This window comes from Trachinotus anak, unplaced genomic scaffold (genome assembly GCF_046630095.1).
Source record: "Trachinotus anak isolate AG129_WGS33_773 ecotype Australia unplaced genomic scaffold, CSIRO_AGI_Tana_v1 ptg000022l, whole genome shotgun sequence".
NCBI classification, from domain to species: domain Eukaryota; kingdom Metazoa; phylum Chordata; class Actinopteri; order Carangiformes; family Carangidae; genus Trachinotus; species Trachinotus anak.
The window spans coordinates 1224083-1248795 of record NW_027273873.1 but is presented as its reverse complement, the minus strand read 5'-3'; the positions used below and the strand labels follow the sequence as shown (position 1 = coordinate 1248795).

Here is a 24713-nt window from a genome sequence, read left to right as displayed (position 1 = left end):
CACAAACATGACTCCGTTTGATGTTTAAATAAGCAGCCGTTTGCTAATAAGACGCCAGAATCAGTTACTGCAGGTTTAAAGTTTTTGCAGTTTTGTCGAAAAATGTTTCCATTTCAATTTAGCAAAATATTTCTTTGTCTTTTTTTTTCTTTTTTTGGAACATTTTAGAGTTTTTTTCAGAATTAACACATTAGCAGGTTAATGGAAACAGAGCTACTGATGGGTCATTCTGCAGTATAAAGGCAACTTAAAGTAAAAATATAATATTCAGTGTACTTTTTTGATATTTGATGAATATTTTTAATTAATATTTTTATTTTTTTGTAAAAATCTGAATTATAAGCATGTTTAATAAAATGTCGAAATGTCCCTTTAATACAGTTTTGTTTGGATGTTGGGCGGAGACGTGTGGTTGTTCTCTGGGTTGTTGTTAAAGACAACGTGTCCCTGAAGTGTATTTGATCAAATAGTGCATTCATCCATTTATCTTTGCCAGCTCATCACTTGCAGTAGATGAATTATAGATGGTTGATCGCGCAAATTCATTCATGCAGGAAGTACGAAGTAGTAATTTGTGTGCACAAGTTTTCTGAATGTTTCCCCTGACAGGTGTAGGTTCAGGTGTGACAGGTGTGTTATTTTCTGCCTCCTGTTTGTGTTTCTGGTCGCGTCTCCTCAGTCTTGTCTGTTAATCTCCTCCTGCAGGGAAACAGATCCGAGCTCAGCCACTCGAATCTGAAAACCTCGAGCTCGACTGAGAACCAACCACACACACGCACATACACATCTGTGGCATCAGGTGTACCCATATGCACACATGCACTGCAGGTATTCACCCTCACCCATACACACATTTACACACTGACTGGATAAACTGTGTGTGGATGTGTGTGTGTGTGTGTGTGTGTGTGTGTGTGCGTGGTGCAGTACAGTGCTGCAGTGCATCTCCAGCAGATATTACATTTCCTTCTGTCGCTGCAGACCGTCAGCAGAAACACGATCACACACATCGGTTAAAGATTTACAGTATTTGTACGTTTCCCTGACAAGCGCCCTCCTGTGGCCGTGTAAATACTGACCGTCCTCTCTCTGCAGCAACAGTTCAATATGACAATATGATACTTTTATAGAGACACAAAACCTCTTAGTGAAGAGAACGAACTCTGACCCCTGTTCAGTCTGACTCCTGCACAGAGGTAGAGGAAGAAAAGTAGAAATCCTGCATTCAAAATCTTACTGAAGTAAAAGTATGGAAGTGATATTAGTATCCTATAGAGGCTGCATTTGAAGACCGATTGTGTCACAGTGGTGCAACTCAACTGTTTCGAAGGCTCCATCAAATGGGTCAGAAAAATGCCTCCTTCTCCTCCTGGGCCACAGAGGCTCTACCCTGTCCTGAGGTTCACACTGTTAAAAGACCTTAAAACCTCAAGGTTGTGTGAAAACAAGTTATGTGTTGTCAAGGTTGCTAGGCAACAGGGGTCACACTTTGTGACGCAACAGTAAGAGTCGTCACAGCTGGTGACAGAAAGCAAAAATCCTCCTTAGGCCAGACCGTCTCGTTTCAGTTCAGCCTTCGTGGTCTACGTAGACCAGGTCCTCTGAAGGATGCGGCCCCTGAACTGGAACCCAGTTCTTTTGTGCTGTCAGTGTTTTCTGTTTCTGCTGCTTGGATGTGTGTGTTGCATTTTACTGCTGTAGCTGTTGCACTAATTTTAACCACTTGATGTCCTGTTGTGTGGTTTTGTTTCATGTTTGTAGCGTCGCTCTCCTGTCAGAAACACGCATGTCTAAAAAGTCAGTTTCTCATGTGCTAAAACACCTTGTCTCATTTTCAGCCTTGTGAAAATCTACCAGGGTTTTTAAAGAGTTTTTTCTGTTTAGGATGTAAAGAAACATTTGAGTTTATCAGAAAAATTCAAAATCCAAAAGTTGTGTATTTATAGTTTCCACTGGACAGGAAGGGTGTAAAAAATGATTATCTGAAAAGAAACTAGTGCCTAAAGCTGTCAGATAAAAGTAAAAGTATAAAGCTGCATAAAATGGAATTACTCAAGTACAAGTACCTCAAACTTGTACTTAAGTACAGTACTGACGAAAGTGTGTGTGTGTGTGTGCAGCATTTCATTTAAATCCCTCTCTTGCTGCACTGCCAGATTTTAGTTACGTTGCATTTTTCTCTGAACCTGTGTGTGTGTGTGTGTGTGTGTGTGTGTGTGTCTGTGTGTGTGTGTGTATGTGTGTTGCATTCCTCTCCATATGCTTCTGATCCTGGGCCCCTCCCACTCTGTGCTAAAATCAGCAACACACACACACAGAGTGACAGCGTGAAACCTGCGTTGTCATAGCAACACCTCACTTGACTCTGCAACCATCCCACTGCCCTCCCTTCTGCTCCTCCCCTCCCGTTACACGGCAACCGTCTCCAAGCAACATCATCTTCCCGCCCTTCTCTCTCTCTCTCTCTCTCTCTCTCTCTCTCTTTCTCTAATTGTTGGAACTAAAGTTGATTATGAACGAGGGAATGAAACAGGAGGAAAAAGAGAGGAGGGGAGGTGGGAGATAGAGGCAGAAAGAAAGAGGGGGATGTAACAGTGGGAAGACAAGGGTGGAAGATGGAGGGAGAAAATAGAAAGGGAGGGAGTGGGATGAGAGGAAATGAGAGGAAGCAGGAGGAGGGGAGGAAAAAGGGAAAGAACAGAGGAGAGAAAAGATAAGGAGAAGAATCAAGGAGAGAATTTCTCTCCTTTCCTCCTTTTTCCCTCCAAACTGATAGAAGAGGAAAAAAAAGAGAAAACGAGATGGAACAATAAGAACTTTAAAAGAGGGATAAAGAGGAACAGATGAGAGGAATGAAAAGAAAGGAACAGGTAGAATATGTGGAAAGATGATGGACAGAAAATTAGGAGGATGGAGAGATAAGTAAATAATGGATGTGTAGAAAGTGAGGGATAAATAAAAAGGATAGAGAGCTGATGTTTACATTATTAATCATTTTCTTCCTTCTTCCTTTCATCATCTCTTTTCATTCCTCCTCCCTTTCTCTCCTCTTTTCTCCTTCATGTTTTTCTTTTCCCATCTTTCTATGTCTCATCCCGTTTTCTTTGAGTTTCCTTTCTTTCATCCTCTCTTGCTTCCTTTCCTCATTTACTTTCTCCTATCCCCTCCCACTTTTACATAATTTCCTTCTTTCCTCCCCTCATCATTCCTTCTTTTCTCTATCCTCCCATTCCCCTCCCCTCCTTTATCTCCTCCACTTCTCCTCTCCTCCTTGTCTGCTTTTCTCTTCTTTCCTACTTCTCCCCAAAAGTTTTCTTCCCTTCCTTCCTTCAAGTTTTTGAAGTAGCATAGTTGTCGTCGTCGTCGTCGTCGTCGGAGCGGTGTTTGTTGTTCCTGGAGATTCTTGACTGGTCTGAACATGTGGCTGCAGAAAAGAGAGCAAGAGGAAGCAAATGATGGATGGAGAGTTGGAGGGAAAGAATGGAGAGAATAAGGCAAAGAAGAAGAGAGAGATAAAAAGAGATGGAGGAGGGAGAGGAGGAGGAGTGCAGCTTATGAGAAGTAATGATGAATTATAGAAGCTTGTCCCCAGGCTGGAGAGTCACTGTTGAAGGAGGAGGGGGGATGGATGGATGGATGGAGAAAAAGGGAAAGAGAGAAAAAGAGAGGGGGAAGAATGATGAACGGTCAGAAAGAAGAACTGATAGTGAAGGATGTGTGGGTCAATACATTTTGTCATCGAGCAGAACAGAAAATTATGAAATGCCCAAGCTCCTGTTGCCGTGGAAACCAAGGGGAAGCTCTTTCATGTTTCATGCTTTGTTGCCCACGGTAACTGTCCTGAGATTGAAGGGTGGATAGAGAGAGAGAGAGAGATTTGTTTCAAAACAGGAAAGAGAGAGAGAGAGAAGTGGGGAAGAGTGGAGGCTGGTGCATAAAACAATAATCATCAATAATCAATAACATTCATCAGAATCCTGATCAGCCTCTGATGATGTAATAATACTCCCAGTTCTCATGTTGTGTGTTTCAGTGACAGGGGAGGGAGGGGCAGGTTCAGGGCCTTGCTCATGGGCACTGGGACAGTATCTGGAGGAAGAGCCACAAGACTCAAGTACTGAAGTACAACTGTAGTACTTTAGTACTTTATGCTTCTTTCTCTTCTGCAGTACATTTATTTGACAACTACAGTTATTAATATTACTTTGAAAATGCAAATACAACACAATGGACGTGTTTCCAGGGGACACTGAAAAGTGATGAACCCTGCTGGGACACACGGGCATAAATGTATAACACATGTTATATAACACATCCATGTGCACTTGTTGTTCAGTGCTTTTATCTTTAAAAGTCACAGAGCATCGACCAGCAGCCTGGTTCATCACTTTTCAGTGTCCCCTGGAAACACTGTTTTCTGAAGATGTCTATTTGCATGTGTTTTCTTGAGCTGCAGTGTGTTGAGCTCTCAGGGCCACCGTACATATCAGAGGACTGGTTGTAAAATCGATTTTATTCCATGTTTTCTTCTTCCTGATCAGAACTCGGCGCCTACTTTACCCTCAGCGTGTTCACGTCACGTAGTTTAAACTGCAGAGCTCAGAGATGTCAGGAGGTTCTGACGGTGTCGATGTTGCCCAGTTGGTGAGAAGAACTTCATGCAAACGCACGACCACTGGAAAATCTGATGATACGAGGATTTTCTAGGAGCTACACACTGTTTGTTTGTGTCTGGTTTCATGGCTTTATGCTACTTTTTTCACCTGCAGTTGTCTGTAAAATTAGAGCTGAGCAGTCTGAACAAGCAGCTGGTTCTAGTCTCTGTACAGCTTCACCTGAACTGGTCCACAGAGTCCTGGGATTTGTTGTTGACTGCATATTCCAGGTCTCTTTAACAGTGATTTGCTTGAGTTTTAGTAGAAGTTAACATGCAGTATGTCACACTAAAATCCCTCCGTGTGCCGCCCTCACACTCCTACACACTTTGCTAAGATGCATATAGGTTTCCTAATGTGAATTATTCAGCACATTTGCGCTGAACGCTCTGTGAAAGCAGCATTTGCTTGAAAATTTGGGTCGTTTTGCTGCTGGCCTTTCGCCCACTTTGCCTGCTGCCCCGAGGCTGCAGCCTGTCTGCACATAATCAACACACGCAACGCAGGCAGCTGTCACTCATCTCTGCCGCTGCTGTGAGCAGCTGATGCCGGGGAGCCCCTCTCCGCAGCCAATCGGCGTCTCATCGCAACGCACAACGCTCAGTTTTGTGTTTTGATAGAGTGACGGTCTGTGAGATTCTCATTTCACGGTCGATCGCTGCCAGAAAACACAACAAACTCTCACAGCTCTCACTTCTCATGCTGTTCTCTTTAATTACCTGAAGTAAATCTGTGACTTCTTCTTCTACTTATTGTATCTTGCTCCTCTTTCTCAGCTGAAACTGAACAGGCGCAGTGAGCACAGCAGCTTCTCTGCTAATGAGCAGCTGCTCAGACTGACAGTTAATAAAGTGAGCAAATGTACTCTGGCACCTTACAAAACTTTATGAAATATTAAATGTTAGTCTACTGTAGCTATCACCTCATTAAGACAGAGAGCAGGAATCTTGGACAGAAACAAGGTACTGGGGTATTTTAAGATAAATATTTCTCCTACTGTAACGCACCAAGCTTCGATACAGCAGTTAAGAAATTCACACATCTGGTTTCCACTTGAGCTGTTTTTGTTCCAGTGTCAAAACTGAAAGATGCAGCATTGTTTACATTTATTTAATTTCAAATGAACCTTTGTAGTTTAACTTCTCTCTTTGCTGCAGTGATGTAATCATGTGTGTCAGTACACTGTGACATCACTGATCAGATCGCCGATCAAACCTTTGATCAGGAAACATCAGCCGCAGATGATTCATGTTGTAATGTGACCAGTGTCCAGCAGCTGACTGGACTGTGCTAAAGATTGTTTGTGAGTGAGAAGATGTGTCACTCGGTAACATATTGCTGTCTCCAGTTGGATACTTCAGTCAGTGAGAGCTTACAGCGCGCTGCGTGTTGCTGTTATTTGCTCTCACAACAGTTAGTGAATTTTGAGTATTTTGAGCCAGCCATCTGTGTTTTTCTTCTCTAGAAAATTGATCAGCTGATTGCTCATTATGTACACAAGCGTCCAACTTCAATTATTTATGCAAATCAAATCAATACTTAGACCTCATTCATCTCATTGTTGTGAACCAGGAGCTGTATTTGGATCAAGTCGTGTCCTGTAGACACTGGGAGCTGAACTTCAGATTTAATAAGTGGATTTGATGTTGGATTCAGATTTAATAAAATGATAAAAAACCCGACCCTAACCTCTGATATGTTAGGATACTCCTGATAGATTAACATGAACTGTGTGATTCTGATGACCACTAAGAGATAAAATGAGTAAAACATCATGTTGATAACTTTCTGCTGTGATAAAATGAATTATAAACTGCTGTATAGTGTCTGAGAAGCATCTGAACTCACGGATCTGTGACTCCTGGTTTTCATTGCATCACTTCAGCAGGACCTGCGGCAGCATCTTCATGTAGAGACACGCAGCTCCTTTCTTTTTCTGAACACTGTGCAATTTTTGACTCAACACCCACAAAAACTCAGGATATCTCAGCTGCTGCTCCTTAGATTTCACCATCCTTTTTTAATCTGTCTCTTTCAGTGTGGTGGAAGCGCAGTGTTGAATTACTGGAGTGGCCCTTTGCTCCTTTCAGTGGATGCACACTTGTCTTTAACCATAAAAGGCAAAGTTTGAAGGAGTTTGGTAGAAAAACAGAGATCTAAACATGTACAGTAGAAAGAGAGAGAGGAGAGAGAGAAGGAGGCGAAGATGAAGGAGGGATGATGATGATGATGATGCGCCTCTGACGAAGAGCGAAGGAAAGAGAGAGGTAGAGGGAGATCAGGAGAGAGAGAGGCTGAGGCAGCAGCCAGCGGATGGTCTCTCTCTCTCTCTCTCTCTGTGGCCGCTCTCCTCCGGGTTGTTGTCGCAGCGGCAGACGCGTCGAGCAGCAGCAGCAACAATGTGGTGCATCAACTGCGCCTCGGACAAAACGCCCGCGATCCTGCACAACAAGCTGCTCTACTGGTAAGAAACACCGCGAAATCAGCTCTGAGACCAGCCCGTCGCTGCCTCCTCCCCCTCCCCCTCCTCCACTCTCACCCACCGACTCACTGCGTGTTTTCCGCCCGCGATGCCGCACTGCCGCCTGCGCGCCTTCCTCTGTCCCCGCCGAGTGCTCATCCAGCAGCTGATGGTTGGAGATGAGGAGCGGCGCGGCTGCTGCGGGGGTCAGGCTGTGTGTCGGAGTTACTGGTGGTGGTGGTGTGAGTGGTGGTGTGAGTGGTGTTAGTGGTGGTGGTGGTGTTAGTGGTGGTGTTAGTGGTGTTAGTGGTGGTGGTGGTGTTAGTGGTGGTGTGAGTGGTGTTAGTGGTGGTGTTAGTGGTGTTAGTGGTGGTGGTGGTGTTAGTGGTGGTGTTAGTGGTGTTAGTGGTGGTGGTGGTGTTAGTGGTGGTGTTAGTGGTGTTAGTGGTGGTGGTGGTGTTAGTGGTGGTGTTAGTGGTGTTAGTGGTGGTGGTGGTGTTAGTGGTGGTGTTAGTGGTGGTGTTAGTGGTGTTAGTGGTGGTGGTGGTGTTAGTGGTGGTGTTAGTGGTGGTGTTAGTGGTGTTAGTGGTGGTGGTGGTGTTAGTGGTGGTGTTAGTGGTGGTGGTGGTGGTGGTGGTGTTAGTGGTGGTGTTAGTGGTGGTGTTAGTGGTGGTGGTGGTGGTGGTGGTGGTGGTGGTGGTGTGAGTGGTGGTGTTAGTGGTGGTGGTGGTGTTAGTGGTGGTGGTGTTAGTGGTGGTGTTAGTGGTGGTGGTGGTGGTGGTGGTGGTGTTAGTGGTGGTGTTAGTGGTGGTGGTGTTAGTGGTGGTGTTAGTGGTGGTGGTGGTGGTGGTGGTGTTAGTGGTGGTGGTGGTGGTGGTGGTGTTAGTGGTGGTGGTGTTAGTGGTGGTGTGAGTGGTGGTGTTAGTGGTGGTGGTGGTGTTAGTGGTGGTGGTGTTAGTGGTGGTGGTGGTGTTAGTGGTGGTGGTGGTGGTGTTAGTGGTGGTGGTGGTGTTAGTGGTGTTAGTGGTGGTGGTGTTAGTGGTGGTGTTAGTGGTGTTAGTGGTGGTGGTGTTAGTGGTGGTGGTGTTATTGGTGTTAGTGGTGGTGGTGTTGATGTGACACCGTTACTGTTTACCTGTCCTAGGTGCGCGTTCACGCTTGTGCGTGTGCCTTTGTCTCTTCCTGTCTCTCCATCTCATCCTCCTCTCTCTCTCCTTATCTCTCTCTCTCCTCCTGCCTCTCTTTATCTTGTGTGTCTCTCCACCTTTCCCTACCTGTGCGTGTTGGTGCGACCTTACAGTCCTTAAACTTTTGAAATGACCATGAAGAAGAAATCAGGCTGAGGAGCTCACACCTGAGTGGAGGTGAGGCGTCGTGTTCTCGGCTCCTGCTGTTTCTCATTAAACTGAAGACACTGATTCGTTTTCTCCTATGAAGCTGTGCTGGAAGCAGTTGTGACTGTGGAGTTTGAGCTCAGACCTGCCTCACATCTGCAGTGATGCTGACCTGCTGACTTACTGGAAGATAATACATCAGCGTCATGTGATGTGTATGAGTGTGTGTCATTGGCTGCTCAGCCTGCAGTGATAGGAGGTCATTTAAAGGTGAGCGCAGGTGAGTCTGTATCCATCTTGTTTATCAGTGGATCATGTCCACCGTCTGAGCTGTGGTCACAATAACACTTTAAGTATCCTCGAGTAGTCAAGCGCCACCTTATGTGACCTGCCAACAGTGTCCACATGGTTTGGTTTAAAGGTCCAATATTTTACACTTCTGTGTTTTATCGGAAGTGTTGATCTCCATCAGAAGATACATCTGTGGTTTCAGAACCAAAAACAACAAATCCTGCAAGGTTGGATGGTGGGTCCAGGTGGGCGGGGCTGGGGGCTGTGCTGAGGGCAGTGACTGCTTTGTTGTGACATCACAAAGTTCCAGAAGTCCTGACGGCTGGTTTTAAGGCTCAGTGTCTGAATACAGGCTGTGTGTATTTCTCTGTGGACTGAGGCTTTGATACTTTCACAGTATTAATATAGAACCTAGACCTGCTTTATAATCACAAACACATGGACATAACAAACAAAAAGAAGCATAAACCAAACCACTTTACAGCAGCAAGCACGTAGGTGTATGGTGCATAAAGAGACATAGTTTTATATTGAAAGACGTCATTCAGAATTATTCTCATTAATCTCTTTAAGAAGGACAGATTTTCAGTTTATTTATTCAGCCTTCATCCCATCGTGTTTGAACATTTATGAATTTCAGTTTATTTATTCAGCATATTTAAAAGCAATAGATGTTGACCACAGTGATTTACAGAGAGATGAGAATCACCATCAAGTGGAATCACAGAGGATCAATCAGCCAATTTGTAACAGAGTGGAATAAATAACACAGAAAACAGATCAATGTGTCTGATGACGTCATGTTTAAGACAGAATCCAACATGTGAAACTTTGACTTCTTCATGTGTGTTCATGTCGGTCCTCATATGTGCAATACCACCAACAGCTGGGCTGGTGTTGCACCGCGGACACTGATGAATTGTGGGATACACTCAGCTCTGACTACCAAATGTGGGCTCAGTGAACTGCATGTTGGCATTTTCCAGATGTGGGACACTCCTGCCTTAAGGCAGATGAACACGCTGAAAAGAGAAGTTCACAATTTTTTTTAAGTCTGTCTTAAAACAATAGTCAGATGTTCGTATGAAAAGTGAAGCAGGTTTTACTGGCTGTAATCTTTCCTCCTGTTTATAGTGGACACTAAAAGATCCCGTCCTAATGAGCTTTCAGTGCAAGTGATGGAGGACGGAGAGTTCACCTGGAAGGTATTTTTGCTCACACAGATGCTGTGGATTTTGTTCACTGACACTGAAGTGCATCATGGGATCTCTGAATGTCCAGTATGGACTCAACTAATCTGCAACACATTTGAGAACAGATACAAGTGGTTGATTTTCTCTCTGGTTCTTATTGGTGGTTTGTAATTTTCACTTTTAACAGACTGAGTATATCAAAACCAAGTTTTCAACAATGAGGCTGTTTCTCTCTCTGTCTCCCTCTATGTCTCTCGCCCCCCCCCCTCTTGTTCTGGGGGGTTATGGGGTTAATCTGCCTTAGTAATGAGTCGGCTGTCAGTGTGGACAGAATCAGATGGCTGAGAAGCTGATCGCTGCTCTAACATTTCCCTCTCTGACCCGTCAGACCGCGCAGCCACAGTGTGATCCCTCTAACGAGCAGGCAGACGCACAACAGCCTGTGTGTCGCACACTTCCATCCAAACACACAATAAAATCACAGCTTCAGTCATGTGACAGTCACAGAGTGTAATCACACATATAAGATCTTCGTAGCCTTTTACTGTCAGAGGAACATAAAGGATGATTTCTTTATCTGAAGCACTTCAACAGTTTTTATTACAGAAACCAAACTTTAGAAAAACTTATTGTAGTTTTTTGAAACGTTTGAGCATCAGAAACAATTCAGATGATCGACAAGATCAGTTAAAGAAACCAGCTAAATTGACAACAACAATAATAATGATGATTATAATAATAATAATAATAACAGAAAAACAACAGCATTGGGCTTCCATAGATTTTGCTCTGGCTTTGGTTCAGTGACAGGTGTCTGTAGTATAACCTCAACCTCCAGCTGTTAACACCCACAGCTTTAACTTCATGTTTATTATTGTAACCATGGTGAGGAAGGTTCTCTAACCTATCTCATTATGTTACCATGATGACAAAGGGATCCGGTCACAGTTCGGGTCGTGTCAGAGGTTAGGGACAAACAACCTGTACAGTCGTTCAGGTTGGAGGAGCAGTTGAAATATTAAACCTGGAATAACTGGGGCTTTGTTGTTGTAGTTGTTGTTGTTGTTGTAATTGTTGTTGTTGTTGTAATTGTTGTTGTTGTTGTTGTTCTTGTTGTGTGGTGGTCTGGGAGCAGAAACAAGTTGTCAATACAACATTAACATACTGGATCATCAGCTTTTAAAGTGAATTTATCTGCAAATAGTTTGTTATTCACACGTCCAGCAGTCATGGATCGACATGAGGATTCATGTGTTGTGGTGTTTGTGTCACCTGATGAAGCTCAGTGCAGAGTTCCTGCTCTTTTAGCTCCGTGTTTGGTCTCCACCAGGTCCTGAGGGAAACATCTGGCTGTGTAGCTGCTACATGCTCCTCTATGTTCACCAGCTGCTGAGCAGGTGGTGAAGACAGCTTCTGATTAAAGCTGCACTCAGTGAGTTGATGCTCAAAACTGTTTGTTTCTTATCAGACAACAAAATGTGACGACAGATCATTTAAATGGAAGTGAAGTTATTTTAAATCTTGAAAATAGAACAAAGGGGGATTTGATGAGGAATCTGGAAGGATTCAGATTCAAAAAGCAGATAATTGAAGCTCAAGCTTAAATATGTCAATTAAAATAGATTTTCACACATTATTATCCACATCCTAAATTTTGTTCATGAGAAATAACTCCTGCCTGTTAAAATTAAACATATTATATAAAACATTATTGATTATCACCTCACAATATTCATTCTGACACAGAACAGATGTGTAGTTTTTTTTTGGACTATGACTGTGTTCAGTTCCTGTTTAGTTCCTGTAGGTTTATTCCTTCCTGAACACTGTATTAACTGGAATCAATGCAGACATTTATAGTCGTCATTAAGACATGGGTGGTGATGTAAGTGTCCATGATGTAGCTTCATGTCAGTGCCCAGAGGAGTCATTTTTAGCCGGCGGTTCAGGTGGGAATCCGACTCCCAGCCCCAGCAGTGTGGTGCTTCATTATCTCTCTGCGGTGGGAGTGTTGAAGAAGAAAAGACATAAACTGAGTCACGCCGGCTGTTTGGGAAGCGTTGCTGAAGGAGTTGACTCAGCAGCATTGTTGCTTTAATCCCACAGGAGTGAGGCTGTTGCCTGGAAACCTCTGAGCTGATTCTGACCCGGCTTTCTGGGACAGACTCGGGCTGTAAGGTCTGTTAGTAACGCTGCTGAGGAGGACAGGCACTGCAGGGCGAACGATGCTACAGGCTGCTGCGCTCATCATGGTGCGTTATTACATGTGACAGTGTTGACAGAGAAAAATACATCCTGATGATTAAGCTATTTTAGTGGTCCAGCTGGTTGTGGAGTGAAAGATTTTCATTTCCTCTGGAGGGTGGCGCTGGAGGAAAGGTTATAGGTTCATTAAAACATGAGGGATTCATCCTCAGGAGCAGGGACATGATCTGTACATTTCATAGAAATCTTCCCATTAGATTTTAATATTTCATTTGAAATAAGTTGGAATTTAGTCTTGATTATGGTGCAAGAGGAAAGGTCAGGAAGTAACCAATACCCTAAGTATTCATACTCTGAGGAACATGACTGTACCTGCAGAGCAGTGTCTCTGGCATCCAAGTTGTGTTTTTGCAGTTTGTGAATCTGAAGCAGGGACCTGGTTGAAACAGGTGATGTCATTAACACTCACTAAGATATACATGTTTATTAAAAGCCTGACTGATACATGGTTTTCAAGGCAGAGACCAATCTTGATATTACACAACGTTCAACATTTTCTGACTTACCTCCTGTGTGTGTGGCTCTCAGCTCCAAGTCCACAGGTTCCTACTGAAGACTTCAATCTTTAAAGGAGCTATTTGTAACTTTTGCTGTTGCTACGTTAGCATTAACAGCTGTTTACTTAACAGTGTTGCCGAGAGCTTCAGCCATTGCTGTGTTATAATAAACCACCTGAGCAGCTACGTCTTCAGGGGAGACTGGACACTTCAGGACTCTATCAAAAAGTGACAAGACGGTCCAGCCAGACCAGGACTTGCTTGTTAGCGTGCTAGCTTTAGTAGAACAAAAGAAGTGATAGAAATAGAAGTAAAACGGTTGTTTTCCTCCTCTGGAGACAACTCTTAGTGAGTAAAGGAATGAAGTTTGATGCTGAGCTCACGTTTCTTCTAGACTGGTAAGTAAACAGCTGCTAATGCTAACAGTGGCTATGTAGCAAAACTTACAAAAAGCTCCTTTAAAATCACCTCTCAAATAAATAGTTTCATTTTTAAAAAGTCTCAGTAATTTCCTAAAACAGCTGCTCACTTCACTCACTTCCTCTCAACAGGGAGAACAGTGTTTTTCTTTGGGACTATTTTCAGCAGCGGATGAATCTACATTTGGTGCTGTAGTGAGTGTTTCAGGCAGCAGGATGGTGTGTGTGGGCCTGAGTCAGTGTTAATTGAAGACATTCACTGATGGCTCTGGATGTTTCAATGGATCTATTGGCTTTAAGAAAAATAAAGAATATCACCAGGAGCTTGTACAGACAGGGACTTAGCTTAATTGTAGTTTAGTGACATCAGCAAACTCCAGGCGTGGCTATGCCCCTCCTCCTCTTCCACTCGAGCAGAGGTCCACTATAATCAGCTAGAATAACTGATAACCTATTTTGTGCAGGTAATGTGATAACAAAGTGGACCCTGAACTGTCGCTACCAAAAATTCACAAGTTCACTTTCATATCTCACAACCCAACAGTCTGATTCTCTGATTGTTTATCAGCTTTCATGAAAACCCCACTGGATCAGTCTTTCGTTTCCATGGCGATTTAGTTTTCAATTTAGGATTTTTTATTTTTCACCTTGATCTCACTGGTTCCTTGATAAAATGACAGGAAAAAGTCTGATTTCATAGGTTTTCATTTCTCACCTTAAGGCCCGAAAAAGTCAAAGGAGTTTGAGAGGAGGTGAAGCAGTGATGTCACATCCAGCAGAGAGGGAGCAAATTACAGGTCGCTGGGTTTACAGCTCTGGTTTACCTGCGCTCATGTCGTCATAAATGCTTTGAAATAACCTCCATTTTGCCAAAGTTGCAGCAGCTCTTTCAAAATGGCTTCTGGCTAAAAGAGAAACCAGATGAGTGACTGGCTGAGATATTTATTCTGCCCCAGAGTGACAGCAGTTTGGAGCAGGACCCTCCAAATCTTTATTTTGGCTTTTATACTTTAGAAGTTTAATTCCATGTCATTCATCTGCTGCAGGCAGGTGTGAAGCAGAAAATAATGTGTTCACATGGCCATAAAATCCCCATGAAAGTCCCAGCTTTCTAGTTTCAGGCTGAAAATGTCTGGCTATGGTTCAGAAAGAGCCGCCATATTTCTCCCTGTCACCGTCGCCTCAGACTCTGCTGACTGAGCATCCAAGTTTTTCTCCCCCTGAAGCTTTTATTTTTCATCACATCAAACAGCTTCAGGGTTTTTAACTAAACCCTGGAGACCACACCCACCTCGCCACTACAACTTCGCACAGGTTTGCTTTGTGGATTTGCTCTTGGCAGCTCTGTTTGCAGCTGAGTAACAATAATAATAAAGTTTATTTGCACAGCAGAGATTATAAAGTGCTTCACAGGATAAAATAACAAAACAAGCAACGCTGACATGCAGACAAATTAATCAAGGTGAATCATTTTTGGTAGGGGGCAGGTGATTCAGAAATACAGTGTGGGGCGGGGCTGTGAAGTCCCAAACTTCGAGAGCTCCTTCAACATATCGACCTCCTCTGTTGTTTCCTCTAAATGTCTCCAAAATTATTCTATCAACGGATCTGAGATATTGATGCATTGATTGTCTCACTGGAAATCAACCTCTGGGGACCATGAATATCAACAGCAAATGGAATGGAAACGAACTGGGAGCTGTTGATATTATTCACCCACAGGACCAAAGTGTTGTCAGAGCTGAGAGGAATTTTTCCTAATAACAACCAATCAGGAGGCAGGAGTCCCTGACAGACCGAGGCATGATGCAGCAAAATGCTCACTGCCCTGCACTATACAGTATCTGTGTGTGTGTGTGTGTGTGTGTGTGTGTGTGTGTGTGTGTGTGTGTGGGTGTGGGGCTGTGGGTGGATGATCAGGGCTTATTATGTCTGCTCAGCTCAGATCCTATATACACACCAACCAGCTTTACTGCAGCAGGGGGAGAAACAGGCTCATATAAACAGCCTGCACTGCTCCAACTGTGGCTTGTAGTGTGTGTGTGTGTGTGTGTGTGTGAGAGAGAGAGAGAGAGAGAGAGAGAGAAAGAGGGAGAGATTAATCAGTGTTTTGTGTTCTGCAGTATTTTGTGGGCTTCAAACACCCCCAGAAGAACAGAACAACCAGAAGGTGCTCAGATGTGTGTGTGTGTGTGTGTGTGTGTGTGCTACTGAGCGAGTAGGCTGGTGTGTGTTCGTGTATTTAAATGCGTGGAGAAAAGAACTGGCTGAGCAGGACGGCAGCACCGAGGCTTCCTGGGCTCCAAACCCTCTGACTGCAGGTGAAACGAGCTGAGGTGGTCGTCGCTGGTTCAGGACCATGTGGGTGAATCACAGTCTGAATGCGTCTGTTGCTACAGGCTCCATAAACACTGAGCTGTGACGTGATACAACCACTGTGATGGCCCCATGCTGCGTCTCTGTGGGCCTGAGGTTTGTGGTTGGATCATGAGATTAATAAGCTTCCTGCCAACTGATTATTGATCTCAACAGGAAGCAACACCAGGCAAACTGCAGTGAGACATTAGACAGGAGAAGGAGAGACTGTCCCCCAGAAACAAATGAGCACGTCTGTCAGCAGGTCACTATGACCCATCGTTAGGTTCTGTTGCTAGGCAACATCTAGTGGTCGTAGTGATGATGACAGGAGCAAAGGGAAAAGTGCGGTGACGTAGTTTATAGAGCGACAAAGTCCACGTCAGGAGGAGGTTGGGGTGGATGGATGAATATGACCCAGGAGAGCGGTGTTCGATTCCCATATGACAGGAGCAGTTTATGTTGTTTCTATCATCCATGACCGTTTGTTGTTATTATTGTAACCATGACAACAAAGATCATCTGATGTTGAGGAAGAACTGATTTTAACCCAAATCACCATCTTCACCCAAACCTAACCAAGACATGACTGTTATTATAGTAACCATGGCGACGAAGATAGGTACATCACTCTGTTTATGATTGTAACCATGACAACCATGCCTGCCACCATAGGGGCACTATGAGGAAGGACACATGCAGCTGCAACTGTCAAGTAATGCAACATTTATTCTGTTTTAATTTATGGTTTTATGTTTGATTCTGGACCAAAATGTTGGACCAACTGTTGGACAGACATTTCCAATATTTCGTTTTTTTTCTTTTCATTTTGTCAGGTGTTGTGTGTCGACAGCTGCTTAACACCAGTTTTAAAGCTTCTGTGTTTCTTCAGAGAGGAAATTGCTGATGAGTTGTTCTATTGAAACCAAAGCGAGTGAGGAGCTGAAGAGTTGGACTTTCACTTCAGATACAGATGACTGACCTGTGCTTGTACAACACAAGTTGCCACAAATACACTAGTGTTCAAAAGCTGTACATGATTTCAAGAACTTCATCAACAGTACCACAAAGTCAAAATGTTCTAGATTCAGAAACAGACAAACTGACCACATCTGGACAGAGGTGTCGTCTGTACATGGCCGGTGTGATTTCAGAGCGAAGGTTTTCCAACATGGCCGCCGGAGGCTGTTACATCACCTGGAAGTGTTTTAAAGAAAGTAAAGCATGACGAGCTGCAGATGGTTGCTGCCGCCAAATGTTTCCACTCCTCCTCACTTTACCAACAGGTGTGAGTGTCGAGCAGGGACGCGCTTTGTTTCTCTGTTTATTGGTTGAATTCAGTCGTTTTTATATTCGTCAGCTGAAACTGTAAAAAACGTCCACTCACAGTTCAGAATCAGAGAAAAGACAGAACATCACTCTTCCACTCATTTCCCAACTTTAACACATATTCCTCTGTCAGTGATTTTGACATCCACTATGAAACATCATGAGCATTAAATGTAATCTGTCCAGCTCAGATAATCATTGTGTGACCTACTTTTCAGTTCGGTCTATCTGTCCAGGAACTGTACCAGGATCAGTTGGCCCAACCTTCAAACACTGACAGAAAATGCTTCCAAAAACAAACAGAAAAACCAGATCGAGTTCAGAAACAGGAGAGAAAGCAGGAACTAAATGTTGTTGTTGTCTTAATGTGGATACTGAAATTCAGGCAAGATTTCTGACTTGGTTTGTAGATTTTAACCTGAGAATTCAAGAATCAAAAATGATTTCTGCTTAATTTTTGTTTAGAAGGAGGACATTTTGTTATATCCAGTATCACGCAGTGATTTAATTGGACAGTGATCACTTAATGATCATTATTCAAATCTATATTATGAAAAGTGATGAAAAGATATTTGTTTGTTTTCCGTAGAGCAGAAGGAAGCCGAGGACGGAGCCATGGGGAACTCCAGGTCCCTGCCTGGATATACTGTATCACCACTGGGACTGAATGATGAATTGTCTTTATATGGAAATGGAGATTTAGATTATATTGTTAACGTCTCAACAAGCTGTGATAGATTTACGTTTGACTCAGTTACTGTTAAGTAACCAGTTCGTTCTCATCCTGGAGAGATGAAGTGTGGACTGCTCGGTTTTGGTGTCACATCATTTTCTGACAGTTTTTTCTTCATCTGTCTCTGCAGCTTTGGTTCTGGTCGGAAGCCGAAATGAGTAGTTGTCAGGTGAAGGACTGACGGTTGGCTCTGTTTTATTCAGTTAAACTTGAAGGTCACTATCAAACAGCAAATAAAGCGCAGAACACGTCATCCTCCTCCTACGCAGCTTTTGCGTGCATTTTTTTGCTGCATGTGTTTTTATTCACATTTCAAAAAAACACAGAAAATCAGACGTTTGAAAAAACCTTGAGTTTTTGAGCCTCAGGTGGAAAAGTTTGTGTATCCATTAAAAAACACAAAGTGCAATAGAAAGACTTAGTGAGTAAATAATGACGAGAGGAAAACACCAGATCTGTGAGGAGTGACGATGAGGAGGCTGGAACCTTCCTCACATCTTTTAATGACCTCATCTTCCTCGGCTGTGGTTCAATGGCAGCAGCTGGAGAATCAGCTCCATTCGCTGTTATCTCCATCAACCGGCTGCTAATATTCACAGAACAGTGGTGGATGGAAACACATTTCACACTTTTACAGCTTTTTCTGGAAATATGGTTAAAATTAGTAAAATTGGATGTAAACCTGGCGACAGACCGGATATAACATGGACCAAATTATTTTCCAAATTATTTTCGTTTCTACAAATAATTTTTTTCAGTTATTCCACTTAAAGCTAATTGTTAAGTCATTATGGCCAAAATGCACAGAGACTCTGACCTTTCATCTCCAGTGTCTGAGCTGTATCCAGCTTCATGCATCTCATCAACATAACTTTATTAACAAGATACAACCCCACAGTAATGGCACTTCCTGCTAAGACATCCAGTGACTCTGCAAAAGCTGTAATGAAGAAGAGCTTAAGATTCAAAGGGTTAATTATTGTATTGATTTACCATTTGACCACTGTCCTTATTTTCCCCAGAGGCTCCTTCTTCTCCAGAAACTGTTCAGGTAATTACTGTCACACATCACTTTATTTCTAGGAAATGATTAAGAAACGAGGACCCATGAAACATTTGCTCCAAAGGAATGTGAAAGGTTGAATGTGATGTTAGAGTTTTGTCATTATTTTGTCAGTAACAGTGTTTTACTCTTGCTTTACAGGAACAGCAGCGTTTTTAGATAATTACCCAGGAGATTTGTGGTGATCAATCTGAATCTATTTTTTGTGGCTCGTCACCGTTAAAAACAGCTTCTTCCCTTTCTCACCTGAAATGCGACTGACGTCTGAGCTCAGAAATAGACCCGAGAATCACACACATCCACTGTACGGCCTGACACTGACGTTTGACTGCATGTGACGGAGTGTGTGTGTGTGTGTGTGTATGTGTGTAGTGTAATTTAACTGGTAATTCCCTGTAGAGGTTTTTGTAGAACGGCTCTCCAGCTGCAGAGCTGTTTACAGTCTGTTGTGACAGAAATGTGACTGAATCAAGTTTCAGGTGAAATATTTCACATCATAAAATCTTTTCTTAACGGCCGCCATCAGTTTTACACAGAACCAAAAGGGAATCAGTCCAAGGCTGTTTTTTTTTTTTTTTTGTTTTTGTTTTTGTTTTTTTTTGTGCATCTGCTGTAACAGACCTATAATGTGGAACTTCCCTGACTGACTGATCATATTTCCACCAGTGGGCGGGGCTTTGGATGTGGCTGAGGGCAGTGACAGCTTTGTTGTGACATCACAAAGTTCCAGAAGTCCTGACGGCTGGTTTTAAGGCTCAGTGTCTGAATACAGGCTGTGTGCATTTCTCTGTGGACTGAGGCTTTGATACTTTCACAGTATTAATATAGAACCTAGACCTGCTTTATAATCACAAACACATGGACATCTACCTTTAGACTGGATGGAGCTTTAAAATGTAATTTACTTGTGGCACTAAAAAAGTGTGATAATATGAGTGATGACTTTGTAAAGTCATGAAGTACAGTATTTATCCCAGCTGGCCTCAGGATCCAGCAGGGGCACTAAAGTACACAGTACACTGTTTTCATACTGTCAGTGTTTGCTTGACACAGCATCACATGGCACTGTCAAGCTGTAATTACACGGTTGTATGGACACATGCTGTGCTTTCATTGCTGATGTATACAGCAGTAAGTTTGTAGTGTTTTATTTTGGAGGGACAGACATTTCCTGCAGCTATGGGCCATGTGGGCAGTGGAACAATGACAATAATGGCGACAGCGGCAAGCTACTGAGCTCTCATCTGTGAGTAATGTATGAAACTGGATGATATTTTCCTTCGTGGCTACGTTTCTCACGACTTCAGTTAAAAATAGCGACAGACAAATGGCGGCGAGCGCGGCAGAGCTGTACAGGTCGTTGTAAGGTGACTCGGAGAAAGATCAACTCTTAAAGGTTTGTTTCTTTTATTGTCCTGGAAACTGTTAACTACAAGCAGTCTGATATCTGGCTGATATCATTTTCATAAAACATGAGTGACACCAAGTCGTCGGGGAGAGGTGGAGCTGGAGGTGGGAGGCAGCTGGGGGGGGTGGGTGGAGGCTCTGTCAGCAGGAGCAGTTCCACGCTGTCGCCTGTGAGTCGACACCAAGTTGGTTTGAAGCAGACTGAGGCCTGAATCTGATCCACCGCTTCTTTTTCTAAACATTTCCTCTGTCTTTGTCCTTCTCTCTCATCATTTGTCCTCCGTTTCCCCACCCCGCCCTCCTCCTCCCCCTTTTTCATCCTTCATCCTTGTGCCTCTCATCACCTGCTGTCCTCCAGCCACATTCCTCCTTCCTTCTTCTCCTTCTTTATCCTCCTGCCATACCCTCCTCTTCCTTTCTATTTGTCCTTCTTTTCCTCTGCAGTCCTCTCGCCGCATCCCTCCTCCTTTTTCCTTCTCATCCTTCTCGTCATTATCTAGTTCGCAAGCTTTAGGCAATACCCGATGTTTCTCTCTTCTCCTCCTCCATCCTCCTGCCATATCTCTGCCCTTCTCCTTTTTGTGTGCGCCTCCTTCACCCTATCATCCTTGTTTAACATCCTGCCTTGCTACTCCCCTTTCTCCTCCTCTTTTGCTTTCTTCTCGTCCTTGTCATCCCCACAGTCCCCGAGCCACATGTTAAGCCTTCCTCCTTGCTCTCCTCACTTTCCTTGTTTCATCCCTCTGCATCTCCTCCTCCTCCTCCTCCACACTGGTCCTTCTCGCTCTGGCCGACGCCCCTTCATCAGCACAAGCGAGGACATGTTCTGAGGCTCAGTTATCAGCCGCTGCCATCTCACTGTCTCCTGCAGCAGCATGTGCTGCTGGTGACCCGCGGTGACTCTGCTGAATGGACGGGCGGCTGTGCTGCAGGTAGTGTTTTGGCGACAGTGCAGCCTGACAAGAGAGAGTATTTATTTATAGCAGCGAACAGGATCAGTCGCCCCGACCACTTCAACACCATGAGAGACGTTTTTCTTTTTAAATCACAGCTAACACACAAAGACAGTGACAATCTGTCATCCTGTTGCATTTTAAGAAGTCTCTCCACAGCATAGCGTGACCTAAATAAAGTCAAATCTACGTACAGACAGATTAAAGGAACAAACACACATGACATGGTGACACATGAGAAGAACAAGGTATCACAGTGACCAGAGCTCAACCCAGCTGAACACTGATGGTTTGGAGCAACATGGAAAGGCCTTTGTACACAGAGACTCACATCGACCTCTCTCCACAGACCTGTGTCTGCTGGAGGATGGTGTGGCTGCACCATAGAAAACACAGACTGTAAATAAAGATGGACGTAGCCTCTGTGGTGTCGCCCACAGGTTCCTGAAGAGCGGTTTTGAAGCTCAGAGTGAGCTGCTCCCCTGTTGCCATCTTGGCAGTGCCTGACTCCGCCCCTAACTCCCAGCTAATCCAAAGAGGTGGGGCGTGTGTGGAGCCAAGACTCCAGCGCCTGCTGGTTTATGGCAATAATCAAAAAACACATGCACATCTACCTTTAGACTGTATGGAGCTTTAATTATTTATCACTCATTTATACATGACCGTAGCAGAAGGTGCAGCAGCTCCTGAGAAAAGTATCTGGTTCTTTAGCTGCTAGATGTTTTTTCTTCTCCAGCTTGTCTCTAACCTTTGTCTGTCTGCCATTTTAAGTCGGCCAGGTTGCACACACTCACCTTTTTTGAGGTTGTTTGGCAACCATGGGGAGAGCTGTGGTTGCCATGGTCACACTGACTGGTGAGCTTGATAAGTTGAACATCTGTCTGCCCAGATGGCAGCCTGTCCCTTATTCTTGTCTTCACTTTGGCTGCTCTTTATGTTTTGTCAGGCAGCTCTGACCTCTGACCTTTACCCTTCCTGCTTGTGATGATAGTGATGTAAGAGGTGAAGCTCACAGGATTTTCCTTGTTGACCTCAGCTCCCTCAGCATTCACACTGCAGTGTTTTCTTCCCCTGGGTGCGGAGCAGCAGGAGGCCATTCATCAATCTGCTCTCACGTGATGCCACCAATCATATCTTGTCGGATGTTTAATAAAACATGAAATAGCCTAATGGGGTTTTTGCAAATGGTATTTGTTCTCGTTTGAAGGGTTGGCGTGTTACAGTAGGTCGATAGTAGTGAATAATTAACTGAATAAAAGATGACGAATGTTCAGCTGTGGGTGAATTTCTAAAGAACGCTGCTCTACAAAGTGCAACCACAGCATCTGCTCCAAGGCTCGTTTCTCTAAACAGCAAAACTGCAGCTTAGATTCAGCATCACCCACAATGACATCACATCCTGTTCTCAGTCACCCCAACGCATAAAGTCCGCTGTGTTAGGCCGTGTCGCTGAATGGATCTGCTCATAAATATTGATGTTAACAATCAGAAGTGTGCTTTGTCACACCTGTAACCACACCTATTAGTGATGTCACAGTGTACTGACACACCCTGGAGTACACATCTACATCACTGCAGGAAGGTGAGCAGTTTTTCATTTTATATTAAATTGCTCTTTAAAATAAACAATGAATAAAAATGTAATGTTTTAACTGGATAAGGGAAGCTTAGTATTTTTATTTCAAAGGTAAAATGAATTAACATTTAGCCCTAGAACTAGAGATTATTTTCATTATTGATTAATCTGACAATTATTTTCTTGATTAATTGATTAATCATTTTGTTTATAAAACACCAGAGAACAGTTAAAAAATCCCCTCCACAATTTTTAGATCCAAGGTGATGTCATCAAATGTCTTTTTGTCCGACCAAAAGTCCAAAATTTATTTTACTGTAACGTAAGACGAGGAAGAGCAGCACCTCAGATGTTTTCCATTGTTGCTTGAAAAGTGAATTAAAAGTGTGTTTTTACAGAACTAAACTGGTCATTTAAAGTGAAACAGTGCGAAAACAGTGGAAAATTTGAATGTCACTTATGTCTGGGCAGAGCTCAGAATTATTTTTCTTCACTTCACTTTGCAGACACCATGTTTTCAGTTTTGTCATTTGGACTTTTTCCCCACTTACACACACACACACACTCTCCCCCCTCGCAGCCGTGATTTATCCTGTTTCAGAGGGAGCAGAGGGCAACGATGCTGGACCAATGTGAGCCAGCCAAATGATTTCGGCTGCCACACAACCTCCTGAAATAGACTCCCAAGCTGCTTCGCTGCACAAATCCTCCTCGGGGCTGCCTTATGGCCGTCGTTAAGATTAATGAAGCTGGATATAATAGTGTTATGATATTGATTTTTTTCTTTTACTACCTCCTAATGAATGAATGGACAAAGATGAGATCAGTGTCATGTGATAAGACAAGATGAACTTTCCTGCTCCCTGAGGGTAAATTAAATTACGGTGACAGACTCGAGAGCAGGTAGAGGAACAAAGACCGAGCAAGAGTGGTGCTCAGAGGAGGAAATAAAGGACAAATACAAGGATACAAATACAAGTGTCTGATGATTAGAGGAGATTGTATGTGGGAGAAAATAATTTTGCTATAATTTATATTGAGGTTGTATCTAATCCACCCCACTTCTGTCCAGCTGCATGTTTTTAATTTGTCAATGTGCTGCAGTGTCAGTTTGTCACACAGGAATGATGATACTGGACTGGGAAGCTTGTAAAAGCCTCAGTCTCCTACTCAATTATTTTTAGACATGCTAACGGTCTGGCAGCGCTGATCAGTTGGTCCTGACTGAAACAGCTCAACAAACACTGGGTGGATTTTCCAGAAACGTTGTACAGACCATGATGGTGCCCAGAGGATGAAACCTAATGACTGGTGACCCTTTAAATTTCATCATGACATTGACATTCAGGGTTTTCACTGAAATGTAATAACCTCAGTTAACCCTTTGTTGTCATTTAGCACAAAATTTTCAAGGATTAAATTTGTCCAGTGATGATAAGACAAATAATAATGATAATAATAATAATGACATGTAATGAACATAAGAACATGTTAAAAACATGAATGTAAAATGGGAAACAATAAGCAATAAGTTAAAAATAGAATTAATAGAATGTGTAAAATCAACGAAGACATTTTTTCATTAAGATGAAAAACTTGTTGTTATTCTATTCTAAAAAAAACTGGGCATCACAAATTGCATGAACGTAGAAAATCCTGCAGAATACATAATTTAACATCTGTATATGCATTAAGGAGAGACACACAACTTGTTTAAAAAAATACACTGATGCAGAATGCGTCACAACTGCACCAAAAAAAAAATAGACTCAAAAGCTTTTGTAAATGTGGCTGTTGCCAGATTGAAATATATACTCTCATTAATACCATGTTATTGATTTTAGCCACATTTACGAGCCTTAAGTTTTCCTCTAATATATTAAATTTATTGGTTTCAGAGGTGAAACATCAGTGAAACCCCTGTTTACTCCTGCACAGACAGGTGGCGTCACCCTGCGTCAGTCTTACAGTAGAAATCCATCATCATGTCATGTTTCTCCTGTTAATCGCGTCTACAACCAGGCTCTGTTGACACATTTTCAGGCCTTTCCCTGCATGCTGATGAGCGTCGACTCTGTGAAAAGCAGAGAATCTTTTATTAAGAGTTTGGTTTTATCTGCTCTGTAAATAGAGATGCAGATCTTGGAGGGTTTCGTTCTCCATTAAACCAACAGGCAGTAAT

The 24713-nt window shown here is 43.2% G+C and overlaps 1 protein-coding gene across 7 annotated transcripts in view; it reads left to right on the top strand.

The window, feature by feature from the left end:
* Positions 1-24713, top strand: part of LOC139606527 (IQ motif and SEC7 domain-containing protein 1-like) — a 157215-nt gene that overhangs the window by 95706 nt on the left and 36796 nt on the right. The window contains exon 1 of one of the 7 annotated variants that reach the window (XM_071458749.1): positions 6724-7119. The exons of the other annotated variants lie outside the window; for them this stretch is intronic. Coding sequence (XP_071314850.1) covers positions 7055-7119 — 65 coding nt within the window. The 5' untranslated portion in view covers positions 6724-7054. Of the gene's footprint in view, positions 1-6723; positions 7120-24713 lie in introns of those variants that run through there. 7 annotated transcript variants of the gene reach the window in all.